At 36.5% G+C, this 13,904-nt stretch overlaps 2 protein-coding genes across 7 annotated transcripts in view; one reads left to right on the forward strand and one right to left on the reverse strand.

Moving 5' to 3' along the window:
- Positions 1–427: 427 nt before the first annotated feature.
- LOC121654626 (sodium- and chloride-dependent creatine transporter 1-like) lies at positions 428–2,998 on the forward strand. Its single transcript, XM_042008842.1, has 4 exons — positions 428–437; positions 1,173–1,273; positions 1,832–2,002; positions 2,788–2,998. The coding sequence occupies exons 1-4, from the start codon at positions 428–430 to the stop codon at positions 2,935–2,937; spliced, it is 432 nt and encodes a 143-aa protein (XP_041864776.1). The 3' UTR covers positions 2,938–2,998.
- A 2,267-nt stretch (positions 2,999–5,265) lies between these two features.
- LOC121654478 (prolyl 4-hydroxylase subunit alpha-2-like) overlaps positions 5,266–13,904 on the reverse strand; it is a 32,719-nt gene continuing 24,080 nt past the window's right edge. For all 6 annotated transcript variants that reach the window (XM_042008644.1, XM_042008642.1, XM_042008643.1 and 3 more), the window contains 3 exons: positions 12,255–12,323; positions 11,852–11,948; positions 5,266–5,846 (listed from right to left, as the gene is read on the reverse strand). In XM_042008644.1, the coding sequence (XP_041864578.1) occupies positions 5,776–5,846; positions 11,852–11,948; positions 12,255–12,323 (237 nt within the window). In that variant the 3' untranslated portion in view covers positions 5,266–5,775. The remainder of the gene's footprint in view (positions 5,847–11,851; positions 11,949–12,254; positions 12,324–13,904) is intronic.

The following is a 13,904-nucleotide window of genomic DNA, read 5'->3' on the forward strand; positions in this document are numbered from 1 at the left end:
TTATCTTGAAACGATAGCAAAGACTTCGGTTTTGAGAGAGAAAAGAAAAAAGCTTTGAGAGAGAGAAAAAATTGGGAGAGTAAAAGTTTTCACTCTGATAGCAAAAAAATATATATTTGAGAGTAAAGAAAGGCTTTTGAGAGAGTTTTTTTTTTTTCTAGGAAATTATTTTTTTAAATGTCAAATTATTTTTTAAATGTGCTGTAACAGGATACTTTATCTCAAAACTTTTTTTAGTCTCAAATATTATCTTTTGCTATCAGTGTGAAAACTATTTATATCAAATATATTTTTTTCCTTTCAGATAATTTTTCCACTCTCAGATCACTTTTTTTTTTGCATTTAATAAAAACACAAAACTAACTCCATATGTGTAGTGTTATCTTGAGTTTGTCTCTGACAAATAAACCCTGTCTAATCAAGGCTAATGGTTTGTGGTAACAGTCCCTCTATTTGCTTGGCAAGTATATGAGTAAAGACCTTATAGTCCTGATTTAACCTGCTCACTGGTCTATAACTACTGCATTAAGATTTAGCCTCCCCCTCCTTTGGAATCAGGGAAGTAAGGGGGTATCTCGTTCTTTTTAAGGACCCAATTAAAGGTGGATTGCAACGCTGGGACCAATAAACCCCCTTTTTTCCCAGTACCACTGTGAAGGAAACCCATCTGGGCCTGGGGCCTTATCTGATTTGAGATGGGTTTTAGCTGCACTAATGTCTTTTTCTTTTGTCAACATTGACAAAAAAAGAAATCCTTCTCTGAACTAAATGATTTTTTTCCTATGTTTGAAGCCAAGGATCTCTTCACTGCTGGAGAGGAGGTCCTGAATTACCATTAGCACCACAGATTTTTCTGGTGGGGTATTAATTGAACCCAAGCAGGTGCAGGAAACAACTTTACATGGACTCGAATTTTTATGGACTGTTGTTAAAAGTAGAATTATTGCACAGTGGTAAACATGACCGTGATCCAGTTTTTCTGACACATGCACTTATCATAAAATTGTCTTACCTTCAACATTTTACTTTTTCAATGTTCTTTTATGATTAAAATGTTGGTTTATGAGTTCTGCATATCATTGAATTATTCATTTATTCAATGAAATTCTAAGTTTTTGGACTAATCTCAAATTTAAATTGAATATTTCTGATGTCTTTCTCTTTGTGTATAGGTGCTGACCGCTTTTATAACAACATCACAGATATGATTGGTTACCGCCCGTTACCATTTATGAAGTACTGCTGGTGTTACATCACTCCCCTCGTCTGTTTTGTAAGCAAAATAAATAATTTACTGTTGCCATCCCCTTTATGTCTGTTTCCATTTGAGTTGAGCATGTGTATGATCATAGGAGAAAGAGAAGTGACTCCTAGTAAGAATTATGCATCACCTTAATGTATATTTAGAACAAAATAGGATTTACTCACTTTATAAATGAACTTTCAACCCCTGCAAAGCAGAATTTTCTTCTCCAGAATATCAGATTTAACTATCATCTTTAAAATCTTTAATATAGTACAAAAACATCTGTCATTTAGCCATGAACTATTTTGCTGTGTTGATCTTTAGTGAAAGAATCTGTAATATTCACAATCTGAATCTCAACTTTCTGATCATAATGTATTATGTTGTTTTTATTTAGATGTTTTCCCACCTGGCTTTGTTATGGGTTGCATCTGCCGTTGAGAGATGCAATGAAGAACTTAAAATAAAATGACTAGTGAGGTTCATTTCAGCAGGTTTCTGAGACGTCTTTTTGTTTCATTGTTGTAGCTTCAGTCTCTTATTTTTACATACAACATCAATCCACATTGTCCCTTCTCATCACAGGGGACCTTCATCTTCTCGATTATTAGATATTCTCCACTGAAGTTCAGTAACAGCTATGTTTACCCGCTGTGGGCTAACATCTTGGGTTGGTTCCTTGCCACCATCTCCTTGTCTGTCATCCCGCTCTTTGTGTTGTTCAAAGTAATTCAAGGAAAGGGCACTCTCCAACAGGCAAGCATGACCCTTTGTTTATGTCTTAATTTAAAGGTATTTTAGACTGAAAAGAAAACATTTCTCACATAAATTAGGATCTTTGTACTTTTAAAAGTCAAAACCTGTGTTGTAAAAGAAGTGCATTTTGGTGCTAAAGCTGTACACAAGCCAGGACTGTCTGGAGCAGCACAACACAGTTGGTCACGGACGCCATTATTGTTGTGTTTGGCGCGCAATCACAACACTAACGTAACATCCTCTAGTGGGGTGGTTACACTGTTCCCACAGCACCACAGACTATAGAGGTCTCAAACCTATCCACCTTGGTACCTGGTTTCAGACATGATCGGTTTCATGGAGGCTAATCCCTGGGTTTGTGGGGATGAAAGGGTGGTTTGCTAAAATACTTTTGCTGTTTCATTTCGGCGTCGTGGGAACGGCCCCCTAGCTTTCGCCACCGTTTTCACACCTAAACCGGCTTCAGTGCCGTGTGGACATAGCCTTAGATACAACGTAATCCCCTTCATTCACACCTGCAGAAAACAGTGAGCAGCATTTGTAAAAAGTGGACATTCTCCAAAATTGAAATCATACATCTATGTTTACGATAATGTATGTTTTTGTAAAGGAATAATATAGTTTTACAGGTGTAAAGGTTTTTTTCCAAGTAAAAGAAAATGTTTTAACTAATATTAATTAACAATTTATCTCACAGAGTTTAATTCAAGGCTTTATGATTTATTGATAAACCTATTTAACCAACTCAGGTAATTTCACTTTATTCCTCCCTTTTCTTTCCTCAGCGTCTCCTACATCTCTGCCAGCCAGTGGATGACTTGCATCATGCATATCCTTCTCCTGATAGCAACGGCACTGCTTCCCACTCAGAACTCAAACCTCTAACTCCGACCTGTGAAGTCGCTCACTTAACACATACAAATGGCACCACATAGAGGTGCAATGTTCACAGTTCAAATACATCAAATTTCCAAGAGGAATGCTTTGATGTGACAAGTATGCCCTGAGCAAAAAAAAAACAACAAAAAACCATCAAGCTCAAGAATTTTCTCTGTATCATATCATTTTATCAAACTGTATTTTTAATGATAGGAAGAGTCATTGAGAAAACATTTTGTTTGGGCATTTTTTTTGTGAAGTGCTTTAAGTGCAGAACGAATAGCTTTTTATTTTTGGGCATCTGCAGCACTTTGTAACGTCACATGTCAGTGATGTGTACAGCAGAGCACCCTCTCCTTGGTTATACAAACACAGAAATAATCACAAGTTATCACCTGAAGGGAAAACATGTTTAGTCTTTTTCTCACAGGAAACTTTTCACAGCAGCCTACTTCAAGACTTCCACAGATTTAAAGAAAAGAAAAAAAAAAGAGTTAGTGCTCACCCTTTGATGTGTCTTAGTCAAACAGAGCTAATAACATCGCACCTTTTTCAGCTCGCACTGCAGCCACCCAAACTATTACAAAGCTGCAAGCGAAATGCAGATAAGTGTCCACACCTCTCTTGTTGCACAGTCACGTCTCTGTCACTCTGATCACTCTAGGTGTTAAGCGTACAAAACTGCTGTTCCCTAGGGGCCTGAGCAAAGTAGTTACAAAAGCCCACATAAAGCATTCCAAGCTTACAAGACTCTCAACATGTTCGGGCCATTCACCAATTATTCTCGAAAGTGTGAAGATAATGTATGTGTGGAGATTTAAACTGAAAAAATGTGGTAACATAACCAAACAGTCATGCAAAAAGCTGTAAAGGGGACATAGCTGCTCACGTGCATTTTGCAGGCACACATTAGCTTCATTTTCAATTGCTATAAAACTAAATAAATATACATTAAATATCATTTTAAACAAGCTTTTTTTTATTTCATTTATATAGGTTTTGCCCTGTTTCGCTGACAGCCCTTGGCTAATGCCATAGAGGCAGTCTTTCTCTTTAGTTTTTGGGTGGGGGGATATGAAGACGATTCCGATAGTAACAGCTTTTGCTTTATTTTTGTAGGTACCAGGAAGGACTGTGACATTAAAAGCTTTGCTACAGGCTGTATTGTGTCTCCAAAGAGAAATAAAGCCTTGAAAATTGAAAAACTCATATCAGTTTGGGCAGCTTTGTAGATACATCAAACATAAACTGCCATTTAACAGCCTGTAGAAGGGTTTTATCACACAGGAGAAAAAAGTTGAGCTGTTTGGTTTTTCAGCATGTCTAGCCATTTAGAATCTGATCTGCAGGGATCCAGCCTAACCTCTGCTGGATCACTGGCTTAAAAAGCCTTTTTAAAGGTTTTTACATATAAATATAGTATATATTTTTTAAATATTTTAACAAATGCCATTTCTTTGGTTGAAATGAACTGCAAGCAGACCCCATAGTGACTTGTCATTTAAACCAGTGGTTCCCAGCCTGGGGTCTGGGTCCCAAGGGGGTCCTCCAAAGAGTACAGGGCGAGGCTTTGAGTGTTCAGAGCCACTGTGATTAATGTGCATAAGAAGAAGGAGTAAGGCTATATATTCTTAATTTAACTTTGGTTTTGTTGAAGGACACGAATCAGCCAGAATACATTATTTATGGTGAGAATCTCACATTTAAAAAAATGGGGGTCCCCAAGAAAGACAGGTTGGGAACCACTGATTTAAATAACATGCTAAATGTGTCAATATGAATAATTAGAAATGATTTACAATCAGTGACAGAAAAAAGTGAAATTTGAATGAATGAAAAAAACCAAACGACACAACAAACTTTAATAAAATACACTGTTTATTGGCCCTTTTGACTACCATCTTCAGGAATAGGGATACAACAGTGTAATAATTTAAACACTATAAATAAACATGTAATAAAAATGATTTCAAGGAAAAAAATCTCACTTTTGCAGAGCAATTCAACATTTTGTGGGCAAATAACATTCTGCATTTCTAATGACCAAATTAGACAAAACTGACTCATGTTCATGTGCAAGGTTATAGTAACGCATTTAAACTGTGATACAGAAAGCATTCAGAAATCTGAGTGCAGCACCAAAACATGTCATATTTTATGTTTTATCCAGATGTCAAACTTTTTTCTTTCTTCACACTGTAGCTGCTTCTTACTTAGAAAACATGCACATATGAAAAATATGATAACGAAATGTGCATATGAAATTTTAATAAATAACATTACCTCAGAAGCTCATCATATTGAATTGTAGGTTAGCTGTAATTTATAAGCTAACATATTGGTTTCCTGTATCTCATTTAATGCTACTGATTTGCTCAAAGTTGATAGATCATGTAAAAAATGTTCAGATATTCACTTGAGAGCCAAACACAGTGCAGTTTTTTTTTTTTTACTAAAAAAGAATGCAAAAAGAAATAGAAGTGGTGGTGGCAGATGTCTTTGAGCAGAATTTTAAATTTGTGAATATAAAGCTTGTTTATATAATAAAACAAATGAGAATGTCCTGAAAGTTTTATGCATTTTTGTTGTTAATGATTGATTTACCTGATTAAGCAGACCTGTTCAAAATAAGGTGGAGTTGATGGGGGAGTGTGTGACAGAGCTGCAGCTCTATGTTTTCCAATAAAAAGACGTTACTCTCCAAGTCTGATCGCACACTCCAGAGGGATGAAGCTTCCCTTGTGAGCCGTTTGTAAACCAAGCAAAGATCAGGGAGAAAAACATTAAAGTATTTTGTAAAGTGAATGTAAAGCATTGTTACCAGAAACAAGGCACCGCGGAGAGGGAGTTTTGTGTGTGTGTGTGTGTTTGAGTGCATAAGTGTAAAGTTAACTTCAGTCCACTTCTGTGAGACCACACGGTCTCCTGAACTCTTGTCCTCGTTCATGAATCCACTTGTTGGACACTGTCAAAACAGAAATACAAAAAAAAAAATAAATAAATTGAGGACGCCCCCTCAATAAATGATAACAATTGTGAAACGATATCAAGTACAAAAGAGACACTGCAATCCATTAGATACAGATTTCAGTATTTTTCAGTATTATATAAACAATCCAACTTCTGAAATGTCCTTATAATGTGAATAAAGAGTTTTACTGAGTGGAGAACTCTAAATATTCTTAAAGTTCAGATAAGGTATTAACATCAATAAAACGTACAAAGAACACCGGAGCCATTTAAACTGTAATATGGCTCAGAAATGACTAATAATGGTAGACTCCACTTGTTTAGCTTAATCTCTGCAGTAACATAAATAAGATAAATAAAATCAGACAGTTTAATACAAGGACAAAGTATAAACTTTCAGGCTTCAGTGTTTTGGCTGCAGGTTGCATCTTGCACTTTGTAACTGAAGCCGTTCATTTCTCAAAGTTGCGTTAGAATAAAGAGCAGTTCATATTTTAATCTTGTGTGGTAATCCCCCATCTCACTTAAAAAATATACATGTTTGCGTGAACACTGAACAGAAGCTGGAATTAAAAAGATTAAAACCAAACCAAATCACAATATTTGTAACAAAAATTGTAACTAGATTTTTTTCCATATCGTTGAGGCCTAATACAAATGTAATGATGATCCGACCTGCCTGCTGGGATAAAAACCACTACAGAGCCCAAGTAAGGTAATATTAATCAGTTATTGGAAATGTCTATTCATTTTTTAATTTGGTAAGATCTTCAACATGTTCTCCAAATAGATTTCAAACCAGGTTGGCAGTCTTATTATTTTAGGGTCTGTAAGATGAGAAAAAAAACGTCTTCAAAACAAATAAAACATACGTGATTTGTTGATCAGTTCTTATAGCTCCTTGGAAAGTCAGACCATTCTTTTTTTATTGTGTGCTATATTTTATTTATCATGTATGTAAAATTCAATAAAAGGGCTATTTAAAGGAAAAAAAAATCTGGTTACAGCCTAACAGAACTGTTGTAGACTTAATAACTATTTTACTTTAAGGTGCTAAAATCACTTTATTTAATTTTTATATTTAATTTTATTTTTTTAAAGAAAAAAAGTTCCTTGAAGCACCAAAGCCATCTTTTTCTATCAATGTTTATAAGAAGTGTGGTTTAACATAAAGAAACATTCCTGAAGACCAGAAAGGAAGGAGATCCAGCAGCATCTGAATCATTTTGATAGGAAAACACATCAGGACTGAAATGATCCGAACCCACTTCCTCTATTAATGGAGGGTTTTATGACACAAGTCTGATTAGCCTCTTTCAGACATGTACTATTTTCCACTAATCTGACAGCAAGCAAGTGTATCAGTGTCATGTCAGAATGGCCCCTTTGGTGTTCTGGTGTAAATCTTTTTGACAGTAGTCAAATATCAATCAATGTCCGACCAATTACACAATACTTCCTGGAGCCCCACAACAAGAAAGTTCTGGCTAGTGTGTCGAGAACTGTCCCAGATCACATCCGCAAGAGCAAAATGACGTGGTTATTCTCGTGGCCTCAAGAACAAGAAAGAAGTTCTCGCTTCTCACTAAGTATGTGTCACATCCCCCGGCCTGTGGCCGGGTTCTGTGTTAATGCAAAGCCACCCGTGTGATTGCAACTCTGCGATTGGCTGTGAACCTGAGAGACGTCCTTGCTCTTCTGACTCCCTGCCCTCCAGACAAACCAACCAGTGGAACACCTGGCCTTTAAAAGGAAGGAAGCACCAACATTCGGGTCAGCTGGTCATTAGGCCCTCAGCTTGCCATCTGGGATTGATAGTGAAGCGTTGGTTGGTTGGTTGATTAATTGTTTGTAAGAGCATTTAGTTTTCCCTATAGTTACACCATTGTGTTTAAGTTAAGAGAAATTGAGATTGTTCGCTCTCATCGTTTGTGAGTAGCTTTTTGTTTTTGGTAAGTTTTGTAGCTGTATTTGGTTTGTAGTTTAAATAGCTTTCTGATTTATTTTGTGGTACTGATTTTTGGTTTGTTTTTCAAAAGAAGCTTGAAGTTTGTTTAGTAAGATTTTGGTTTGTATAATGGTAAAGATTGTTAAAGTTAAAAATAAGTAAAGAGAACTATTTATTTTACAATTGTTAATTGTTACCTGAATTGAGGACACCTTTAGTTAATTAGACTTCTTTCTTTTTTTTTTGTAACCGGACAAGCTATTCCGTACCTTGGACACCTTTGGTTGTTTTGTTTTTTTTGTTTGGATTGGAACTTGGGTTTGTAATAAAACATTGTGTATATCTTTAAGTTTGATCCGGTTTGTTTTGTTGTCGACCCCTTTATCCCCTGGATTTCGAGGTGGGGTCGTAACAGTATGTAACAGCCTTTATTCTGACAGTTGATCAGTGGTGCAGAGGAATCTCACAGATAGTATTGTTGAGGAAATGACTCAATAAAAAGCAAAAGTTTAGAATTTGTTTGAGTGCACTTGAACGTTATAAAAGGACCTACTAATGTCTGTCCTAATAAACAATAAACACTGCTCATCGTGTGTCATTGCATTGTTCTGCTGCAAAAACATGCGTCTCTCAAACACACTAGGGTGGATGCTACTTTTAGGGGTGTAAATAACAAGGTTGACAACAATGCATTATTGTATTGATTCAGTGGATATTGATTTAGTGTTTGCAGAGTTCACAAATTATGCCACAATACAATTTGATTAGATTTGATTCAGGAGCCAGTGATCAGTTCTTACTGATCACTGGATCATATGCTGATTAAACACAAGCACTGCTTTTTATATGGAATCACAAAAAGCAACAAAAATATTAAAATATACCATTATTAAGCTCAATCAGACATTTAAATGAAAAATAATCAGTTCTTTTAAAAACAAAGGACTGTTAACCTGACCTACAAACTCCCCAATTCACGAGATGTAGCTCGGTTGCCTCCACCCTACAACCCACAGGACGCAAAAGATCTTTTGCTAATGTCTGATACCAGAAACTCCAGGATGCACTCAAACGTTTGTTGTCTGCGTCCTGAAGGGTCAGAGCATTTTTGGCAGATTGACCCACCCACTTAAGATCAAGTTGCACCGAATTTCACATTAACTGTACAGATGATTTTCTTGGGTAAAACAAACAATGCAATAGATAACTTTACAGTACTATAGTGCACCTGAAACCTCATGAGACTGTTTAACAGGCTTATACGTGTGGAAAAGTCATATTTGAAGCTGCTTCCATCCATCGATGATGAGTCCAGCTCATTCCAGCAATACATGTTATGTGACAACTAGGGGTGTCAGGATTATAGATTTTCTTGGTACGATTATTGTCAAAGAAATAATCACATGATATGATTATCATGAATGTTCTGTGTTAATTAATTTTACTTAACACTAGAAATGTCTAAAACTGCATGAACACTTCTTAAAGGTCTTTAAAGTGTAACTACACCCCCTACTTTTTCCATAACTCCACCCACTGCTAAATTTGAAAAATGCCTGAAACTGCAAGGGTTGGGGTGGGAGGTGTGGAGTGATCAGGGAGTGGAGAGTGGGCGGGTCAGGATACACAGGCAGAAATGATTGACAGACAGCAGCTCGGCTCACTGGCAAGATTCAGTGAGATTAACAAAGCAGCTACACCACAGAGCGGTCTTTGAGGTGGAAGACTTTTCCCGTCCTGAATCACCTCAGTTACACATGAACAAAGTGGTAACAGGTAAAAAATAAAGTCCGCTGTAACTTTTATACACCTCAAAAGCACAAATCCGTCTTATTGCAGGAATATTTAATCAGAAACTCTGTGAAAGAATAGAAGTCTAAAACTAGCAAATCTACACCATATAAGTTCACATCCCTTCATTTGTGTTGGTGGGCGTGGTTTTCTATGCCTGAAGGGAGGGGCTGTGAGGTTTTTAAAATTTTCTCGTGACGTAGATAACCTCTCTATGTCAAGAAAGACATAACCTGGTTTAACCCTGTAAAGGGCGTTATGAGCCATATTTTACCTACAAAATCCAGTTTTTAATCTAAATTAAAAAAATACAAATTTTATCAACAGTATACATAATGTTCATCACAATTAAGTAATACTGTGTTGTTTACAGCTGAAAAAACACATTTTTGGGTACACTATCCCTTTGTTTTTTTCCCTATCTTTTGATGCCAACAATATTACAACAAAGTAAAGCAACTAAGAAGTCTCATTCCAACTAAATCTCCTCTGCTGTGTAAATAAATCAATCCTACACATTAACGCCAGATTTCTCTTAGAGAAAACAGATGGAAAAGGCTAAAGGACCTCTACCTGGACTCGGGAGTCTTCTTTGTGGAAACTACATTATAAAAAAGTTTTAAACATTACTTTAAAAAACATCTCGTTACTTACGGACTTAATATGTTTTTTTGAGGGAATAACTCTTCCTCTGCTGTACTGTCCCACTCTAACACGGTTCATCTGCAACTCACGCGGAACCAAAACAAAGCAATAAAAGTGGGAACACGCGTGGTGTAGCGTTCTGTTTGTTCCGTGCGGAAGTTGCACTGATCTGCGTTATGGTTCAGACATAATCTTTTATAGTAAATGATGATACTGAGGGATAGCTCTGAAAGGTTCATTTTGTCTTCTTCTTTAATACATTAAAGGTTTCTTCTTTCAGATAAAGGTTAAGGTAGAAGATGTTCGTTGTTTTACTTTGACATGTTTCGACTGGCAACTGCGGTCTTCCTCATAAGCTCATCTGACAGCTGTGACATGTTGTTTATCAGCTGTTATTCTAGGAGTGGCCAACCTGACATGACAGATCCACCAGCTTGGCCACGCCCTCCGCCGCACACACAGCCATAAAGATGACATATGGAAAAAATAAACAAACAGAACCATAGCTTTCTTGAACATGGAAATTTATCACAGGGAGGAATAAAAATATTATACAGGAAACCAACACACACCTATCGATATTTACTCTGGACATCCGAACACCCCACAGAACATAAATTGTCAGTAGTCAGCCCACTCTACGAACAGGACAGTTTATTCACGGAGGAAGAAGACAGAAGGAGGAAAAACACATCCGTTATGCACTCGCACGCTGCCCTTACCCGACATGGGCAATGGACAGAGTGACTATACTATAGAACCACTACAGCATGCAATGAAAAAATACAAAACACAGTAGTAAAACCACACACAAAATTAAGACAGTTACTGGTCCATCCCAAGGCCAAAGCAGAACTGAAGAAAAAATGCAACATCATGTATGAGATACCGTGCAAGACATGCAACAAGAAATTTGTTGGAGAAACAGGGAGGTCATTCAATATAAGAGAGAAGAAACATCAAAAAGAATGTGAGAAGGAAACAGCAAGACGGTTTACAAGGAATTCAAAAAGAAAAAGCATAACATGAACAAAACAAATTTGCCATACAGGATTACTGCAAACACAATAACCACATCACGGACTAAGACAAAACACACATCATCGGATCAGAGACTAACAAATATAAAAGATGGATCAAGGAGACAATAGAAAGCAAGCCAGGGAGACGCCTAGAGAAATGGCGACGCCTAGGAAAACTTAGGAAGACTGCAGTTTCCAGTTGAAACACAACGAACATCTACCTTAACCTTTGTCTGAAAGAAGAAACCTTTAATAGATGCTAAGGGATCAGGAAACTGTACAAGAACTTTGTGTAGGTTTGCATGTTACTTCCATTTCTCATCTCCCATACACTGTGACAGAGGAGATGGTGTCCTCAGGTAAAATATATAGAGGATCTCATTATTCTCAAGTTGTAAGCAACTATGCACATTTCTGCTTTTGATAAGCTTTAACATGTAAAAACATGATTTGCCAGCTGGTAGCTTTTACAGCACTACTGTATGCTTGGTTGTGACAATATGACAATGTTTTGAGGACACTGTTTTTACATTGGTATAATACCTCACTTTCTGTAGCCTTTTGTAAAACTGCATCTCATCTGAACTGACTCACCCCATTTACTTCCTACAAGAACAGGACAGGCTGCATGTCTGGTCCTGTAGTCTCCCTCTCCACTCTTGAAGAGATTATACCAGAACACTGATGTCCCCTGTGGAGAAATGACAAAAAGGCTAAAACAATCGGAAAGAAATGCAACACAAGAAAGATCAGTTACAGATAACCTTGAGTATTATGGGTTTCATGCTTGGATATATTTGTTGCAGCATCATGCAGACCAATTGGTTTCAAAATTGGTGGCAAATTACCATCAGTAAAACCCAATAATGTTTAGGCAAGCTAGCAGCCTGGAGGCACCAACAATGCAAACAGTCAAAACAATAGAATAAAACTTCATAGCGCTCTCTTTCATATACACTCTAGTCATGTAAACACAAACACAGCACCCTGTTGTTACCTTTCTAGGCCTGATTGCTGCCCCAAAGTCAGGAAAGACCGTAGCACCTCCCGCCTCCACATCACTCATCTGGGAAAATAAAGTAAAATGTGTGAAAACTTTCTCAAAGCACAGACACATCATACCAATTATCTTAAAAGGAGAATTAATGCCACAGGCCAAACAGTCAAAATGGAGTGTGCATTGATGTGTGTTCAGATTAATAATACGTGTAAATCGAGACATTGAAGGAATTTAATAAATAAGCCCCCAAGAAAAGGTGTCACAGATTTGATTTTGACACTTTGTGAAAAAATATTGCAATCGTCTGTCCCAATCCTGGGTTATGCCACTAAACTACCCAGAGGAGTATGTAATAATATATTTGTGTGAACAGTGGTTGATGTCAACTAAACTGTGTTTATGTGTGTAAAAAGTTTTTTGTGAGACTAAGTTAACTTCACCGTTAACCGGTGCAATCTAATCACTTTGTTCTCATGTCAAAGATGATATTACAGTAAAATCTGAAGAAACAAAATTTTAGGATGCCAAATCAAAGGAGAAGCAGGTTATGATAGAAATCATGCCGTTTGATAAAATGCATGCTTCTGTTACTGTTGTGCGATGATTCATCATAACTTCTCACGGCTGTTTATTTGTGAGGTATTTACCTCATATTGCACATGTTTAAGCATCATACAGAATTTTAAAATATGCCATTTTAGAACAGTTACTAGAATTAAACTAATTTCTGATTATTTGTAATGTTTTCATGTACAAATTGCACATCATAACATCATTTTTGTAATTTCTGCTATTATCTGAGATATTCTGTCCTGAAATACTTAGTTTTACCCTGTCCATACTTTATGAACAAACCTTGGATACTGTAACTAGGGGTGTCGGATTTAATTGTTTCTACGATGCTTCGTGATGCAGTACGTGGACGATTCTGCATCAATGCAGCAACAAAATACAATCGATTATAAGTAATGTAATGAATTCTGCCGTCTGTATCACTCTGGAAATACATTAATTTTCTGGATGAAATCAAGAAACCGGACACATAACAGTGAAAATGTCTAAAAAACTTTAAGTTAGCCTAATGCTAACTTAAATGGAAAATACCATTGGTAAGCTAGTGGTTTGCATGATCTGTCATCAAATCAAATATGTCCATTAACAAATGTTTACCTCAACAATATTCTGTTCAACTACAAATTGACTAGAATACATACAGGCAAATGTTTTCTGGCTATAAAGGAGAACATGAAAAACATCTTCTTAGCTTCCATATTCTGTCTCAAAGGACTACAGAAAAACTGAAGGGACAAAACACACTGCGTTACTGCTAAAAATCTCGCCACTAGAGGGCTGCTTAACCATTTTTGATAACAAAACATCACAGTATAGGAATAATGTTTCTTTATTTTCTGGCAATTGGAACAATAAAGTTCAATAATGAAGTTGAAAATAATAACACTGTTTACATGTTTATAATGTTTGTTAATATCAGGACACTTAGATTGATTTCTGAAATAATTATGAATAAACAAGGAGCTCATAATTATCTGACTGCTTATATTTATTAATGGAGAAATTTAGGATGCGACATAGTGATGCATCGCTGAATCTAATCAAATCGTTGATAATTGTAATCAAATCTAATCG

The sequence above is a fragment of the Melanotaenia boesemani genome, chromosome 15 (genome assembly GCF_017639745.1).
Source record: "Melanotaenia boesemani isolate fMelBoe1 chromosome 15, fMelBoe1.pri, whole genome shotgun sequence".
NCBI lineage: Eukaryota > Metazoa > Chordata > Actinopteri > Atheriniformes > Melanotaeniidae > Melanotaenia > Melanotaenia boesemani.

Coding starts and splice junctions, on each gene's coding strand:
- LOC121654626 (XM_042008842.1), top strand. Junction 1,274..1,831: donor TCACTCCCCTCGTCTGTTTT/GTAAGCAAAATA, acceptor TTCTCATCACAG/GGGACCTTCATCTTCTCGAT. Junction 2,003..2,787: donor GAAAGGGCACTCTCCAACAG/GCAAGCATGACC, acceptor TTCTTTCCTCAG/CGTCTCCTACATCTCTGCCA.